The 17,088-nt window shown below is 37.7% G+C and overlaps 1 protein-coding gene across 9 annotated transcripts in view; it reads left to right on the plus strand.

The window, feature by feature from the left end:
- SYNE1 (spectrin repeat containing nuclear envelope protein 1) overlaps positions 1–17,088 on the plus strand; it is a 445,509-nt gene that overhangs the window by 334,268 nt on the left and 94,153 nt on the right. For all 9 annotated transcript variants that reach the window (XM_082405389.1, XM_082405392.1, XM_082405394.1 and 6 more), the window contains 7 exons: positions 9–205; positions 1,282–1,414; positions 1,789–1,971; positions 3,381–3,530; positions 4,137–4,313; positions 4,753–4,908; positions 15,387–15,542. In XM_082405389.1, the coding sequence (XP_082261515.1) occupies positions 9–205; positions 1,282–1,414; positions 1,789–1,971; positions 3,381–3,530; positions 4,137–4,313; positions 4,753–4,908; positions 15,387–15,542 (1,152 nt within the window). The remainder of the gene's footprint in view (positions 1–8; positions 206–1,281; positions 1,415–1,788; positions 1,972–3,380; positions 3,531–4,136; positions 4,314–4,752; positions 4,909–15,386; positions 15,543–17,088) is intronic.

The raw sequence follows: 17,088 nt of genomic DNA on the forward strand, positions 1-17,088 counted from the left end.
CATTTTAGCATTTGAAATCCAGCCTTAATGAATACCAGCCCAAATTATATCAGGTACTAGATGATGGGAAACGACTTCTGATATCTGTTAGCTGCTCAGATCTAGAAAGCCAGCTAAATCAACTTGGAGAACACTGGTTAAATGACACCAACAAAGTGTCTAAGGAACTTCACAGATTGGAAACAATATTGAAACACTGGACCAGGTAATACAGTGACTCTTTCGCAAATTTTTAAATTAGTGCTGCAGAGTATTTATAAGGTTATTGGGTACCTGAGTTGACGAAGATGTGATCCCTCTAGGAACTTATCACAGAGTTTGGAAAATAAAGGCAAGCACAAAGCTTCCAGTTGGATTCTTGTATAATTGTATAAACATGTACTTAAAAATGTGGCGGGGAGGCAGGAATTATGCAATACCTCTTACCTTTGAGCTGTTGTCTCCCCTGCCTACTGACAGTCAAGTGGTCAAGTAAATCTTAGAAGGAGAGAAAGAAGAGAAAGTTTGTTTTGAGAAGGTAAAGTTTTTCTTGAGGGCAATGAGAGGTATTCAAGAGAGGTGGGGGGTTGATTTTATGTAGTGAAATCCTTATTTTTATGCCACCTTTATTTCTAAGAACTTTGAATAACAATCATGTAATATTTTCTTTTTTAAAAAATTTATTTTTTTTTTTATTTTGTTTATTTTTGGCTGCATTGGGTCTTCGTTGCTGTGTGGGGGTTTCTCTAATTGTGGTGAACGGGGGCTACTCTTCATTGCGGTGTGCAGGCTTCTCACTGCTGTGGCTTCCCTTGTTGCAGAACATGGGCTCTAGGGCACGTGGGCTTCAGTAATTGTGGCACGTGGGCTCAGTAGTTGTGGCTCGCGGGCTCTACAGCGCAGGCTCAGTAGTTGTGGCACACAGGCTTAGTTGCTCCGTGGCATGTGGGATCTTCCCGGACTAGGGCTCAAACCCATGTCGCCTGCATTGACAAGCAGATTCTTAACCACTGTGCCACCTGGGAAGCCCAATCATAAAATATTTTCTAAATAGCCTCAATGTGAAGGAGTAGGAGAAAGATATTTTTATTTGCAGCTTAGAGATGGGAAAGCTGAAACTCAGAGAGACTGACTTGCTGAAGGTATGAATATTAAGAGAAGGGAATTTGAGAGTGTCAACCCAGGGCATTATTCTCCCAAATCTGTTGTGTCTCCTTTTAAAATTAGCATTGGTGACTAACACGGGTTAGCACAAAGTCGGAATTGGATGTTTACTTAATAGGCGTATTACTGTCCTTACAGATATCAAAGTGAATCTGCAGATCTCATCCACTGGTTACAGTCTGCAAAAGACAGGCTAGAATTTTGGACTCAACAATCTGTGACAGTTCCTCAAGAACTGGAAATGGTCCGTGATCATCTGAACGCTTTTCTGGTGAGCTCAAGAATCTAAAGCATTTGATTCAGTTTTATTGTTTTCAGACCTGACTTACAGGTGAAAAGGACATCAGTTGTCAATGGATGTACTTAGTAAATCAAGCTATAGAGAATTTATCAGTGTTCACTCTGTGTGTTGAATAATTATGCAAAATAGTAGGGTTCAACATTGCCTCTTTAAAGTAGTGTTTAAGTAACGTTGGCTTTCATTTGGGGCAAGGGTGCGTTGCTTTTGTTTTCCTCCAGAGTGTTTAATATCACCACTCCCTTTCAAGATGTAAAGAAAACTTGTTTATGTAATAAATTAGTCTCTTTTCTTAAATGAAGGGTCTGGCTACTTAATCCTGATTTGAGCCTTGCTGCTTCTTTTAGGAGTTTTCCAAAGAGGTGGATGCAAAATCTACCTTGAAATCGTCTGTTCTGAGCACTGGAAATCAGCTTCTTAGACTAAAGAAAGTGGACACAGCTACCCTGCGTTCCGAGCTATCACACATTGATGGCCAGTGGACTGACCTGCTGACAAATATTCCAACCGTACAGGAAAAGCTCCACCAGGTACAGAAATAATCATCGGTTTAATTGGTCATAATTGGTGTAAGCAGTATTAGATGGAAAAGTACATGGATCTGCTTTTGCTCACAAATTTAAATCAGCTTTGTCTTGGACATCTCGTCTTTTATGGCTTCCATTGTATTGCATATTAACACTATTATATATAAAATAGATAACTAATAAGGACCTACTGTATAGCACAGGAAACTGTACTCAGTACTCTGTAATGACCTATATGGGAAAAGAGTCTAAAAAAGAGTGGATATATGAATATGTATAACTGAGTCACTTTGCTGTTCAACAGAAAGTAACACAACATTGTAAATCAACTATACTCCCATTAAGAAAAAATAAAAATAGTGAACGGTTCTACAAATGCCCTATCTATAAATTCCCTGTCTTCCAAGGGCTTCTTTATCGTGTGTGTGTGTGTGTTTTAGAATCCTTGTCTGTCCATGTTTAAATTCTTTGTTTTCTCATAAATAAAATATGGGTAACTATACCTGTCTCATAAAGTGAGTAGTTATGAAGATTTAATAATAATAATATATGTAAAAGACCTATAACCTTACCTACAATAGAGCTGACATTCAACAAGTGAAGAGAACTAGGGGAAGAGAAGTTAAGTAGCTCTCTTATCTGGAAATTATGCTTCTCTCCCCTGAAACTCCCAGATATTTTATCTTTATCTCTCTTTGGCATTCATCACTGTGTACAAGGTGTAAAGATGTGTTTCATATAAATGTCTTATCCCTTCTAATCAGCAGCTGTACACTTCTAGAGGGCAGGAAACATCTCACATTAACTTGTATATCTTTCTGCCCACATAGAAGTCCATAAATATTTTAAATGATTGCTTTTGTTCCTCTCAGTCATTACAAGCATTTGCATAAATGTATGATATGTTAAGGAAGATTCAGGATTCTAAGTATGTTTTAGTGAAAGACTGAGGAAATTGGCTATGCTCTTTGGAATAAATATGAGAGCACCAAAAATCTAGAAAATGATAGTTTGTAGTGTGGTGGTAACATTCCTGTGTCATAATACACAGAGATTTTACAAGATAATTAATAAAATACATCTGTTGAATGTTTTGTAGTTATGTTTTTTTATACTCATAAAACTAGCTATAAAATAAGAATAATATTTTCTTCCTGCTGGTGTTTTGATTAATTAGGTAGTGTTTATGCAATGTTTATAGTATTCGATGTCAAGTGAACTAAGAGGACTATTATTGTTCAATGTTTGCCTGATGTTTAATTTCAAGCTTCTAACAAGGTTAATATCCAAAAATGTCATTAAGAAGTGTTATCTCTGTTGGTACTTTAGTAGGAATTAATAGAGTTTTAGGTTAACAGAAATCGAGTTTGAATTTTAACACTTGCGACTTCTTCTGTCTCTGACATGGGCAGCTCCAGATGGATAAGCTGCCTTCTCGCCATGCCATTTCTGAAGTCATGGCTTGGATTTCTCTCATGGAAAATGTTATTCAAATGGATGAAGAAAGTATTAAAAACTCCATCGGTTACAAGGCAATTCATGAATACCTTCAGAAATATAAGGTAATTAAACATTTTTGTTTGTTTGTTTTTAGCTTTGCATATTTTAGGACTGTTTTATTTGAAGAAACTCAAAAACTCAAGTTATGGAAATCAGGTCTGAAAGTATATGTTTCATATATGGTGACCAGGTAGGTCTACTATAGTAAGAAAACTGCTTCCCTAGTTATAGGCATAGGAAAGTTGTCCAGTATTAGGAATAATTTTGAATAAGATTTTGTGTCATTTTAAGAAATCATAAAAATAAATACTATAATTTGTAAATATTTTATAGTGAGATTACACAATTTGTCCAATTCTACTTTCCTACCTAAAAAAAATTTATATTCAATGTATCTATAAATTCAAATCTTTACAAACTCAAATTCAATATATTTATACATTCAAAATGTATAAATTCAATTTATATTCAGTATATTCATATATTATATATATTCAACTTCTGAAGATAATGGGTTATATTAATACATACCGATTGTGCCGTTTGGACTAAGTCACACAAGTGATAATATTAATCTTAAGGTTACTTAAGGCTTTCCAACTCCTGGTAAAATATAAGACATGTATACATATAAGGTTGTTTTCTTATTTTCGCCTTTCCCTTTTTAGGGTTTTAAGATCGACATTAACTGTAAACAGCTGACCGTCGATTTTGTGAACCAGTCTGTGCTACAAATCAGCAGTCAGGACGTGGAAAGTAAACGCAGCGATAAGACTGATTTTGCTGAGCAACTTGGAGCAATGAATAAAAGCTGGCAAATCCTGCAGGGTGTAGTCACTGAGAAGGTGAGCCAAGTGTTCTCTGCTGTCCGTGTTTCATGAAAATGCCAAGAACGGGTACACTCTGTAAAGAAAACTCATTCCACGAATAGTATGGCTACACTGGGCACACAAGTGCTTCTGAAGAGACTGGCCCCTGAAGGTTCTAACAGCTCTTCAGCCCTGTTCATTATTCTGTCTATGTACCCACTGCTCTTTGAATATTTCATATTGTTTTAGTTTATTAAAGATGCCTCTTAATGTCTTTTTCCTTTGCCTCAAGTTGACTTAAGTTCTTTACTTGTTTACCAATAATGGTCATTGATTTATACTTTTTAACATTCATTTTTAATCATATATACAATGGACTGTCTTTTAAGAATTCTTAATCTGGAGGAAATAGTGACCTGCCAGTAATTTGATTCTAAAATAAAATTGCAAATTTCATTTCATTATGTTTGTTCAGATTCAGCTGTTGGAAGGCTTACTGGAATCTTGGTCAGAATATGAAAATAACGTACAATGTCTGAAAACTTGGTTTGAAACCCAGGAAAACAGACTAAAGCAACAACAGCGAATTGGAGATCAGGCTTCAGTTCAGAACGCTCTGAAAGACTGTCAGGTAACTTGTCCAGGTGGCTGACAGGCGCGGCTACACAATTTCATTGCGCACACCAAAGAAATTTGCGGGTCCTCAGAATTGAGGATTCAGTATGGAAAAATGCTGCATTTGATAACAAATTTCTCTGATTATGTGATTTATAGAGTTTTTCTAACTATTAGGTTTTTTTCACCTGTTTCTATAAATTTGAATTTATGAGTTTTCAAACACACTTGTAAGTAGAGAATCCTTCTCTACTGATCATTAGATTTAATAATTATCAAGATTTTGAAATACTTGTCTGCATTATTTCTTTTCTTTGTAAAGATTTTACAGTGAATCCCAGGCATCATGTCATTTTTGTTTTTTTTTATTGGCTGTAAATGCATGAGTTTATTTCTGGAAGCTCAGTTCCATTCCATTGATCTATATGTCTATCATTATGCCATACCATACTGTGTTTGTTGTTGTTGTTGTTTTTAAATAGATCTTTACTGGAGTATAATTGCTTCGCGATACTGTGTTAGTGTCTGTTGTACAACAAAGTGAATCAGCCATATGCATATATATGTCCCCATGTCCCCTTCCTCTTCAGCCTCCCTCCCACCCTCCCTATCCCACCCCTCTAGGTGGACACAAAGCACCGAGCTGATCTCCCTGTGCTATGCTGCTGCTTCCCACTAGCTAACTATTTTACATTCGGTAGTGTATATATGTCGATGCTACTCTCACTTCTCCCCAGCTTCCCCCTCCCACCCCGTGTCCTCAAGTCCATTCTCTATGTCTCCCTCTTTATTCCTGCCCTGCAACTAGGTTCATCAGTACCATTTTTTTTTTTTAGATTCCATATATATGCGTTAGCATATGGTGTTTGTTTTTCTCTTTCTGACTCACTTCTAGGTCCATCCACCTCACTACAAATAACACAATTTATGGCTGAGTAACATTCCATTGTATATATGTGCCACATCTTCTTTATCCATTCATCTGTTGATGGACATTTAGGTTGGTTCCATGTCTTGGCTATTGTCAATAGTGCTGCAATGAACATTGCAGTACACGACTCTTTTTGAATTATGGTTTTCTCAGGGTATATGCCCAGTAGTGGGATTGCTGCATCACATGGTAGTTCTATTTTTAGTTTTTTAAGGAAACTCCGTACTGTTTTCCATAGCGGTTGTATCAATTTACATTCCCACCAACAGTGCAGGAGGTTTCCCTTTCCACCACACCCTTTCCAGCATTTATTGTTTCTAGATTATTTGATAATGGCCATTCTGACTGGTGTGAGGTGATACCTCATTGTAATTTTGATTTGCATTTCTCTAATAATTAGTGATGTTGAGCATATTCTCATGTGCCTCTTGGCCATCTGTTTGTCTTCTTTGGGGAAATGTCTATTTAGGTCTTCTGCCCATTTTTTAACTGGATTTTTTTTTTTGATATGATAGCTCCATGAGCTATTTGTGTATTTTGGAGATTAATCCTTTGTCTGTTGTTTCATTTGCAAATATTTTCTCCCATTCTGAGGGTTGTCTTTTTGTCTTGTTTATGGTTTCCTTTGCTGTGCAAAAGCTTCTAAGTTTAATTATGTCCCATTTGTTTATTTTTGTTTTTATTTCCATTACTCTAGGAGGTGGGTCAAAAAAGATCTTGCTGTGGTTTATGTCAAAGAGTGTTTTTCCTATGTTTTCCTCTACGAGTTTTATAGTGTCTGGCCTTACATTTAAGTCTTTAATCATTTTGGAGTTTATTTTTGTGTGTGGTGTTAGGTAGTGTCCTGTTTTCATTCTTTTACATGTAGCTGTCCAGTTTTCCCAGAACCACTTATTGAAGAGGCTATCTTTTCTCCATTGTATGTTCTTGCCTCCTTTGTCATAAATTAGGTGCCCATATGTGCGTGGGTTTATCTCTGGGCATTCTATCCTGCACCATTGATCTATATTTCTGTTTTTGTGCCAGGACCATACTGTCTTGATTACTGTAGCTTTGTGGTATAGTTTGAAGTCGGGGAGCCTGATTCCTCCAACTCTGTTTTTCTTTCTCAAGATTGCTTTGGCTATTTGGGGTCTTTTGTGTTTCCATACGAGTTGTAAAATTTTTTGCTCTAATTCTGTGAAGAATGCCATTGGTAGTTTGATAGGGATTGCACTGAATCTGTAGATTGCTTTGGGTAGTATAGTCATTTTCACAATATTGATTCTTCCAATTGAAGAACATGGTATATTTCTCCATCTGTTTATGTCATCTCTGATTTCTTTCATTAGTGTTTTATAGTTTTCTGAGTACAAGTCTTTTGCCTCCTTAGGCAGGTTTATTCCTAGTTGTTTTATTCTTTTTGTTGCAATAGTAAATGAGAGTGTTTCCTTAATTTCTCTTTCTGATTTTTCGTTGTTGGTGTATAGGAGTGCCAGAGATTTCTGCGCATTAATTTTGTATCCTGCAACCTTACCAAATTCATTGATTAGTTCTAGTAGTTTTCTGGTGGCATCTTTACGATTTTCTATGTATAGTATCATGTCATCTGCAAACAGTGACAGTTTTACTTCTTTTTTTTGCAATTTGTATTCCATTTATTTCTTTTTCTTCTCTGATTGCCATGGCTAGGACTTCCAAAACTATGTTGAATAAGAGTGGCGAGAGTGGACATCCTTGTCTTGTTTCTGATCTTAGTGGAAATGCTTTTAGTTTTCACCATTGAGAATGATGCTTGCTGTGGGTTTGTCATGTATGACCTTTATTATGTTGAGGTAGGTTCCCTCTATGCCCATTTTCTGGAGAGTTTTTATCAAAAATGGGTATTGAATTTTGTCAAACACTTTTTCTGCATCTATTGAGATGATCATATGGTTTTTATTACTTAATTTGTTAATGTGGTGTATCACATTGATTGATTTGCATATACTGAAGAATCCTTGAATCCCTGGGGTAAATCCCACTTGATCATAGTGTATAATCCTTTTAATGTGCTGTTGGATTCTGTTTGCTAGTATTTTGTTCAGGATTTTTGCATCTATGTTCATCAGTGATATTGGTCTATAATTTTCTTTTTTTGTGATATATTTTTCTGGTTTTGGTATCAGGGTAATGGTGGCCTCGTAGAATGAATTTGGAAGTGTTTCTCCCTTTGCAATTTTTTGGAAGAGTTTGAAAAGGATTGGTGTTAGCTCTTCTCTGAATGTTTGATAGAATTTGCCTGTGAAGCCATCTGGTCCTGGACTTTTGTTTGTTGGAAGATTTTTAATTGTGCTTTCAATTTCATTGCTTGTGATAGGTCTGTTTATATTTTCTAATTCTTCCTTGTTCAGTCTTGGAAAATTGTACCTTTCCAAGAATTTGTCCATTTCTTTGTGGTTGTGCATTTTATTGGCATATAGTTGTTTGTAGTAGTCTCTTATAATCCTTTGTATTTCTGCAGTGTCGGTTGTGATTTCTCCTTTTTCATTTCTAATTTTATTGATTTTCATCCTCTCCCTTTTTTTCTTGATGAGTCTGGCTAAGGGTTTATCAATTTTGTTTATCTTCTCAAAGAACCAGCTTTTAGTTTTATTGATCTTTGCTACTGTTTTCTTCATTTATTTCTGCTCTGATCTTTATGATTTCTTTCCTTCTCTTGACTTTGGGTTTTCTTTGTTCTTCTTTCTCTAGTTGTTTTAAATGTAGGGTTAGGTTGTTTATTTGAGATTTTTCTTGTTTCTTGAGGTGAGATTGAATTGCTATAAACTTCCCTCTTAGAACTGCTTTTCTGCATCCTATAGGTTTTGGGTCATCATGTTTTCACTGTCATTTGTCTCTAGATATTTTTTGGTTTCCTCTTGATTTCTTCAGTGATATTTTGGTTATTTAATAGCATACTGTTTAGACTCCATGTATTTGTGTTTTTTACAGTTTTTTCCTGTAATTGATTTCCAGTCTTATAGCATTGCGGTCAGAAAAGATGCTTGATACAATTTCAATTTTCTTAAATTTTCCGAGGCTTGATTTGTGACCCAAGATGTGATCTGTCCTGGAGAATGTTCCGTGTGCACTCGAGAAGAAAGTGTATTCTGCCACTTTTGGGTGGATTGTTCTATAAATATCAATTAAATCTATCTGGTCTATTGTGTCATTTGAGCTTGTGTTTCCTTATTTATTTTCTGTTTGGATGATCTGTCCATTGGTGTAAGTGGGGTGTTAAAGTCCCCTACTATTATTGTGTTACTGTCGATTTCTCCTTTCATGGTTGTTAGCATTTGCCTTATGTATTGAGGTGCTCCTATGTTGGGTGCACAAACATTTATAATTGTTATATCTTCTTGGATTGATTCTTTGATCATTATGTAGTGTCCCTCCTTATCTCTTGTAACAGTCTTTATTTTAAAGTCTAGTTTATCTGATATGAGTATTGCTACTCCGGCTTTCTTTTGATTTCCATTTGCATGGAATATCTTTATTCCATCCTTTCACTTTCGGTCTGTATGTGTCCCTAGGTCTGAAGTGGGTATCTTGTAGACAGCATATATATGGGTCTTGTTTTTGTACCCTTTTAGGTCTTGTTTTTAATGTCTTTTAGTTGGGGCATTTAATCCATTTACATTCAAGGTTATTATTGATATGTATGTTCCTATTACCATTTTCTTAATTGTTTTGGGGTTTTTTGTGTGTGTCTTTTTCTTCTCTTGTGTTTCCCACCTAGAGAAGTTTCTTTAGCATTCGTTGTAAAGCTGGTTTGTTGGTGCTGAATTCTCTTAGCTTTTGCTTGTCTGAAAAGCTTTTGATTTCTCCATTGAATCTGAATGAAATCCTTGCTGGGTAGAGTAATCTTGGTTGTAGATTTTTCTCTTTCATCACTTCATGTATTCTGCCACTCCCTTCTGGCCTGCAGAGTTTTTGCTGAAAAATCAGCTGATAACCTTATGAGGATTCCTTTGCATGTTATTTTTTTGTTTTTTCCCTTGCTGCTTTTAATATTTTTTCTTTGAATTTAATTTTTGTTAGTTTGATTAATATGTGTCTTGGTGTGTTTTTCCTAGGGTTTATCCTGTATGGGACTCTCTGTGCTTCCTGGACTTGGGTGACTATTTCCTTTCCCATGTTACAGAAGTTTTTGACTATAATCTCTTCAAATATTTTCTCAGACCCTTTTCTCTTCTTCTTCTGGGACCCCTATAATGCGAATGTTGGTGCATTTAGTGTTGTCCCAGAGGGTCTCTGAGATTGTCTTCAATTCTTTTCATTCTTTTTTCTCTATTCTGCTCCTCGGCAGTTATTTCCACCATTTTGTCTTCCAGCTCACTTATTTGTTCTTCTGCCTCAGTTATTGTGTTATTGATTTCTTCTAGTGTATTTTTCATTTCAGTTATTGGGTTGTTCATCTCTGTTTGTTTGTTCTTTAGTTCTTCTAGATATTTGTTAAGCATTTATTTTCTCAAGTGTGTGCCTCCATTCTATTTCTGAGATTCTGGATCATCTTTACTATCATTACTCTGAATTCTTTTTCAGGTAGATTACCTATTTCCTCTTCATTTATTTGGTCTTCATTTATTTATAGGTTTTTACCTTGCTCCTTCATCTGTGACATATCTTTTTGCTGTCTCATTTTTTAATTTTTTTTATGAGTGGGATTGTGTTCCTGTCTTAGTGGTTGTTTGCCCTGAGCCTTCCAACACTGGAGTTTGTAGGCTGTTGGGCAGAGCAGGGTTTTGGTGCTGAGATGAGGACCTCCATGAGACCTCACTCCAACGAATATTCCCTGGAGTCTGAGGTTCTCACTCAGAGCTCTCACCGCAGGAGCTTCGCCCAGCCGCTGGCTCATGAACCAAGATCCCCCAATCTGCATGGCGTGGCCAAAAAAAAAAAAAGAAGAAGAAGAAAAGAAAGTAAAAAAAGTGGGGGGGAAGGCCTTGGCTGTGGAGGGTGGGGCTTAAACAAGGGCAAGGTTTGGGTGGTGGGTGGGGCCAATGCTCAGGACCCACAGGGCTGGAAAAGGCCCTGGGTGCTGTAGGGGGTGGGGCTTAGGTTCAAGGAACAGAAGGGGCCCAGGCGTGCCCCCCACCCCTGGTCTCAGAGGGTAGGAGGACCTCACCTGGGAGCTCAGTGGGGCTCCCGGGCCCGAGTGGGCAGGGCAAATGCCCTCCACTCCTCTCCTGCTCCTCCTGGAGGGCCCCTCCCACTTGACTCTCCTGTTCTCCCCTCAGCCTCCTTCCTGTGCCCCCAGGACCAATGTGGCTGGGGGGAGGAGGGGGCCCTGTAGGGCAGGGGACCAGCCTGGGAGCTCAACAGGCTCCCTGGGCCCGAGTGGGTGGGGCAAACGCCCCCCGCTCCTCTCCTGCTCCTCCCGGATGGCTCCTCCCACCTGTCTCTCCTTATCTCCCCGGCCTCAGGGGTGCCGATCCTGTCTGGCCTCCACTTCTCCTCCCCCCTCAGTCCCCCACGTCCTACCAGTTCACTTGGGGGTTCCTCCCGTCTCCTTGGGCGTCAGGGTCCCCACCAGCGGCCGGCAGGCATCCTAATTATGGGGAGGTGCTAACTCGGCATCTTCCCACACTGCCATCTTGACTCCGCCTCCCCAGACATCGTGTCGTTTTATTCCTGCATGCTACAGTATGCCTCTCTAAAAGAAATGGACCTTTTTCTTATATAACCATAATATCATTATCACCACAAAAAAATTCACAGTAACCCCTGAATATTATTTAATGCCCAACTCATAACACTATTTCCTCAATTGTCTTTAAAATATCTTTTTTTTCAGTTAATTTATTTAAACAAAGATGTCACAGTGTCCACATCCTCCATTTCTTCTTAGATCTTTTAAGTCTCTTTAAGTTTTTTTTTGACACTATTAACTTGTTACAAAAACCGTAGACTGGACTCAGGTTCAGGATTAGCCTCTGTAGTTCCTTGACATGCTCTCCTCTCCCCTGTATTTCCTATAAATGGAAGTCAGCCCTAGAGGCTTGATTGGATTCTGGTTCTACTCCAATGAGCCAGTGCTTCCCAGGGGACAGTGTTACCTCCTACTGTGTCTCATTGGGAAGACCGAGCAGCATCTGCTTGTTCTCCTGTTGGTGATAAGGATCTTGGTGCATGTGGAGTGGGCAGACTCTAAATGTTTTCCAGTGACTTAGGACCACTTAATATTTCCTCAGGAATTCTTTTTTATACAAAAGAAGTGTAAGCTATTACAGCAAATGCTGTAATTTTTTTTTTAATAATTCAATAATTTGTATGTGTTACAGATTAGCTGTGATAGTTCTCTGTAGTATTTCCTAAGGACAATTGAAGGTTAAACTGTGAAGCAATTCTACAGAAACGCTTATTTTCCCAAATTTTGTTTTTATATTTCAGCTTTCAAAAAGAAAGGCCTTTGGTAATGATCTTCCTTCCAACCAGCAGTTTTTCTTTGGGGGCATATGTAAAGAGATGTATATTTAAGCTCTTAGTCAAAACTTTTTGGTTCAGAAAAGGAAGAGCACATGCCCTTATGCTGGGCTAACAAGCTCATGGATTGCAATTTCGAGGGTGCATGAAAATGGTAAAGAAAACTATCATACAGGGAACTACCTTGAAATTAAAAAAAAAACAAAAAACCTTCACATCAGAAGATTGGTATGTAAAAGATGGAAGACCAGAAACATGCATCAGCTAGTCTTACTGCCTTTCCAATTTTCCAGGAGCCAGTAGGGTTTCAAGTAGTAGGCTATCAATTGTAAAATGTACAAGTAAGCCAGAATTTCAAAATTTTACTTCAAAGGATGACTTCCTAAGTTAAAATGTTTTCATTAAAATTAAAACATAATTTCAGCATTAACATTAGAAAGATTAGTGCTTCCTTGTTACACTGTTATAATAATAAACTTGACTATTAAAAGACTGAAATATAGGTTAATTTAACTTTTCTTTTCCTTTATTTTTCTTCTGCCTTCTCTCCTTTTATTTTTCTCTTTCTTACTATTTTTTCTTCTCTTTAATGTATACTTTTTTCTGCCATTTTCCATTTTCTTTTTATGTACATGTCTTCTATTGAACACAGAGAGAGAGATTGCTAGCTGGAAAATGTAGCAGAAACTTGACCAAGTTTCACTCCTTTTCAGACCCAAATTTTTAACCTTCCAGAGGGTCACACCAGGCAGTGTCAGGAGGAAAAGCTTCAAGTATGGTTGAAAGAACTTAACTCCAATGCCAATTTGTGATTTCAAATGAAAAGTCATTTTTTTTGAAACAAAGAACAGAATGAAAGTAGACCACATAGTTATTTTGGGGCATCACATATAAATCACAGTAGCCTAACAGGCAGGTTCCATTTGGCAGTGCCACAAACCTTGATAAAAATTTATTGTCATTTTTGAGAAATAGTTCTTCTGGACCAGAGTGTAGAATTCAAGCCAGCATACTTACATTGGTGACTGGATTCAAGCTTTATTTTGTTTAAAAGATCTTGGATATTTTTCCACTCTTTCAGAAGTGATTTATGAATTTGAACCAACATAGAAACTGATATTTATGAATTAACCCAAGTTAAGAGTGATTTATTATAGCAAAAAGATGTTAGGTTTAGCTTTTCCCTTCATTGATCAGAAACAGAATCATCTTTTAATTATTATTGGAGGGAAAGGAAAACACCTTTGTTTTGCACAAAATATATATTTCATTCCTGTTTCCCTCCTGGGTTTTGCTTTTATGCCAACATAAATGCGCAGGACACTTTTGAGATGTGTTTCTGAGCAATGGGTCATTCATTTAATATTGCTCACTTAAAAAGTTAACATCTATGGATAAATGAGAATAAATTCAATTCCAGTGGTTGAATTTTAGGATCCTATTAAAGACAATGTTGGAAGGATTATTTATGGTTATGTAATCTTTTAGAGAAGCAGAGAGAAAAATCCTTAAATAGTAAAGTTCATTATGTTTTCTTTACTGTATAAAGGGCCTGTAGCACTGGTAATCACTATATTTATTCTCAGGTTAATTATCAAAGCTGTCAAAATATTGACAAAATTATAAAATGAAAATGAAAGAACAGTTATTCAAAACAAAAATGATCTCTTTAGGCTACTAATCACATGAACTTCTAATTAATACATCAAGACAAAAATAGCTTCATAATAGTTAAGGAGAGAAAAATAAATAAATTTTCAGTGAAGCAGGGCAGATTACCAAATGGCTGAATAAAATGAACTCTTACATTTGCCTAGTTTTTAACAGCTTGAAAGGGATCTCATAGATTTATTTATCTAATGTTATCCCTTTGAGATAAGCAAATGTATTATTATTCCTATTTTATACATAAGGTAGGGAGTGATTAAAAGATTGGACCACACGAAGCAAAACTTAAAAGAGGCACATTTGTAACTAAAACAGCGGAGACCAGGACTTCTCACTAGTATCCTACCCATAGCACTACCCAAGCCCAGGGGAGTTATCCATATGTGGGTCATGACAGGGGGCTGGAAATCTTTTTCACAGAATTGAGACATTATCCAAACTTAACATATTTTGCAATTTTCTTCACTCTAACCTCCAAGGCCTACAATCTGCATATCTAGTTCTGGAGGTGTACTTCTGAATATGAGCATGTAACCAGGATCAATATACAGCTTCTCACATCACCCCGACATGGATTTACCTCTTTTCCACAATTCCCACCTGCCTCCAGCACTGGGCTGGGAGTCAGTGGGCTCAGAAGTCTTGAATTCTAATTCTACTTCTGGCCCTTTTGTGACTGGAGACAGGTTGCATGACATAATCTCCCACTGTTCATCCATAAAACGTTGATAGCAGTCTCAGCCTGGCTCACTGAGCTTTCCAAAGTTTCAAATGGCTTTAAAATATAAGTGAGGATTATGGTTAAGTATGATTTCCAGATCATTGCCTCATTTTCTTTTTTGAACATTTCATCCTGACCATCATAAATGCAAATTCTAAAGAAAATGAGGATTCAATTCAAGAAAAAAAACTTGTACAACTTTTCATACTCACTTAGAATCAGAGTATTTTAGGGAGAAAGGCAGGTTAATAGAGATTCTGATTTTTCATCTGAAGAAACTGAGACCCTGTGGAAGTTTCTCACTTGCGCAAAGTGGCACAGCTTGATAGTCACAGAAATGTAACTAAATCTCAGATACTGGGGTCCAGAATACCATTCTATTGCATTTCATCCCATGAGCTAGGACTATGTAACTTTTCCAACAGCAAGATAAATGAATGTAAGAATATAAATCATGTTACCATTTCCAACATATATTTCTTTCCTTGTAGCTTCTTGAAAAAATTATCTAGTGCCATTTAAATTTTGTGTGGTTTTTTTGTTATGCTAATTTCTCATGGAATGAAAAGAGAATTTTAAAAATTTAAATGTAAGAAGAAGTATCACTCTGGAGACCCTCTCCTGAGAATGATAAGCTTTTCAGATTAATAAAAGATTTTTTGGCTGTGAGACTATAATGGCTCAATTTCAGTGTACCCCAGAGTTCCATAATAGAATAATTTTAAATGACTGTTTCTTCATCTTTCAGGATCTGGAAGATTTGATTAAAGCAAAAGAAAAAGAGGTAGAGAAAATTGAGCAGAATGGACTTGCTTTGATTCAGAACAAGAAAGAAGAAGTCTCTGGCATTGTCACGAGCACGCTTCAGGATCTCAACCACACCTGGGCAAATTTAGACCACAGGGTAACGTTTCTTGTGGAGAGCTGCCTCCAAGACCGTGCTTGCCATCTCATGTCCAAATGTGACATGGGTTTTGGTTTTCCTAATATAAATAAGTAAATAATCACGGAATCTACACAGCATCCATTGGTAGTGTTAAGTCCACTTTATTAACTTTCTTTTAAAGAGCCTAGCTTCGGATGTTTCCTATAATTAACATTACTATGAACATGACTTTCTTAATAATCTTATCCATTCCCATGTCCATAGATACCATCTAGGCACAGATGGTTCTCAGATGTGTATCCTCAGACTGGATTTCTCGCCTAAACTATAGACAGAGACAGACACAGAGGGAAGTCCTCTGTAGACATCTCCGCTTGCATGACCATTAGACATCTCAAACTTCCTGCCCAAACCAACTCCCATTCTTCCCCCACAAACCTATACTTCCTGCCACCTCAGTTCTTGACAACTCTACCCGTCCAGTTGCATGGGCTGAAACCTATGGAGTCATTCTTCACTCTTCTCTTTCCCTGAGACCCACATCGAGTCCATCAACAATCTTGTCAGCCCTATTTTCAGGATAGATCTAGAATCCAGCCTCTGCCCTCCATCTGTGCAACTAGCACCTAGGTCTAAATCACCGTCACTGCTTGCTTTGATTATTTTAATGGCCTCCTAAATAGTCTCCGTGCCTCCTGAGAAGTCCTGTTAAAATGGAAGTCAGGTCACACCAGTCCTCTGCTCGCAACCGCGCAGTATCTCCCTGTCTCATTCAGAATGAGGCCAAAGCCATGCGGCTCCTGCTGCCAGCCTACAGGTTCCTCGTGCTTCTGGTCTCCCCTAGTCTGGAACCCAATGGTGTGGCCCACACTCGGGGACTTTGTACTGGCTCTTCTCTCTGCCCGGAGCCCCCTCTCCCTAATATCCGCATGGTCACTCCTTCTCCTCCAAGTCCTTGTTTGAATTCACCATCTCAGGGAGGGCTTTCCTGACCGCCTTGTTTTCAATGACAGCCTTCGCGTCCTCCCCTTACATTCCCTGACTCTCTTCTCTGCTTTGCTTTTATCTGTATTATTTATCAACTTCTAACATATGAGATAGTCTACTCGTTTATTTAAATTCTCTCACTAAAATGTAAGCTCTGTGAAGACGTTTGACATTATGTGCTGAATAGAGGGTTGAATCCCCCAGTAAGAAGAATACATGTAACAACAACTCCTGCTCTGCACACACCTGTGCCAGTGGCTCCTGCCCGCACTTTCCACAGGTGAGGGCTGAGACACCAACAGGTTAAGGGACAGGGACCAAGGGTGTACAGCAAACCGCTTCTCACAGCCCATGCGATGGTCTCCGAGGGCAGCTTTCTAATTACCTTATCTTTAACCCGATTTTCAATCTAGTTCATTTTATGTTATGCACTTTTATAAATCATCACAATTCTTTGGAAACAATTTACCATCTAAATAAATTGAGTGGTTCTTTCACAGAAACATCTTCTCATGAAAAACAAACAAAAATAATACAAGGAAGAAATAGACGATTTAGAAATTCTTGATCTCTTGGC

The sequence above is a fragment of the Balaenoptera borealis genome (assembly GCF_965194805.1).
Source record: "Balaenoptera borealis genome assembly, chromosome: 9".
NCBI lineage: Eukaryota > Metazoa > Chordata > Mammalia > Artiodactyla > Balaenopteridae > Balaenoptera > Balaenoptera borealis.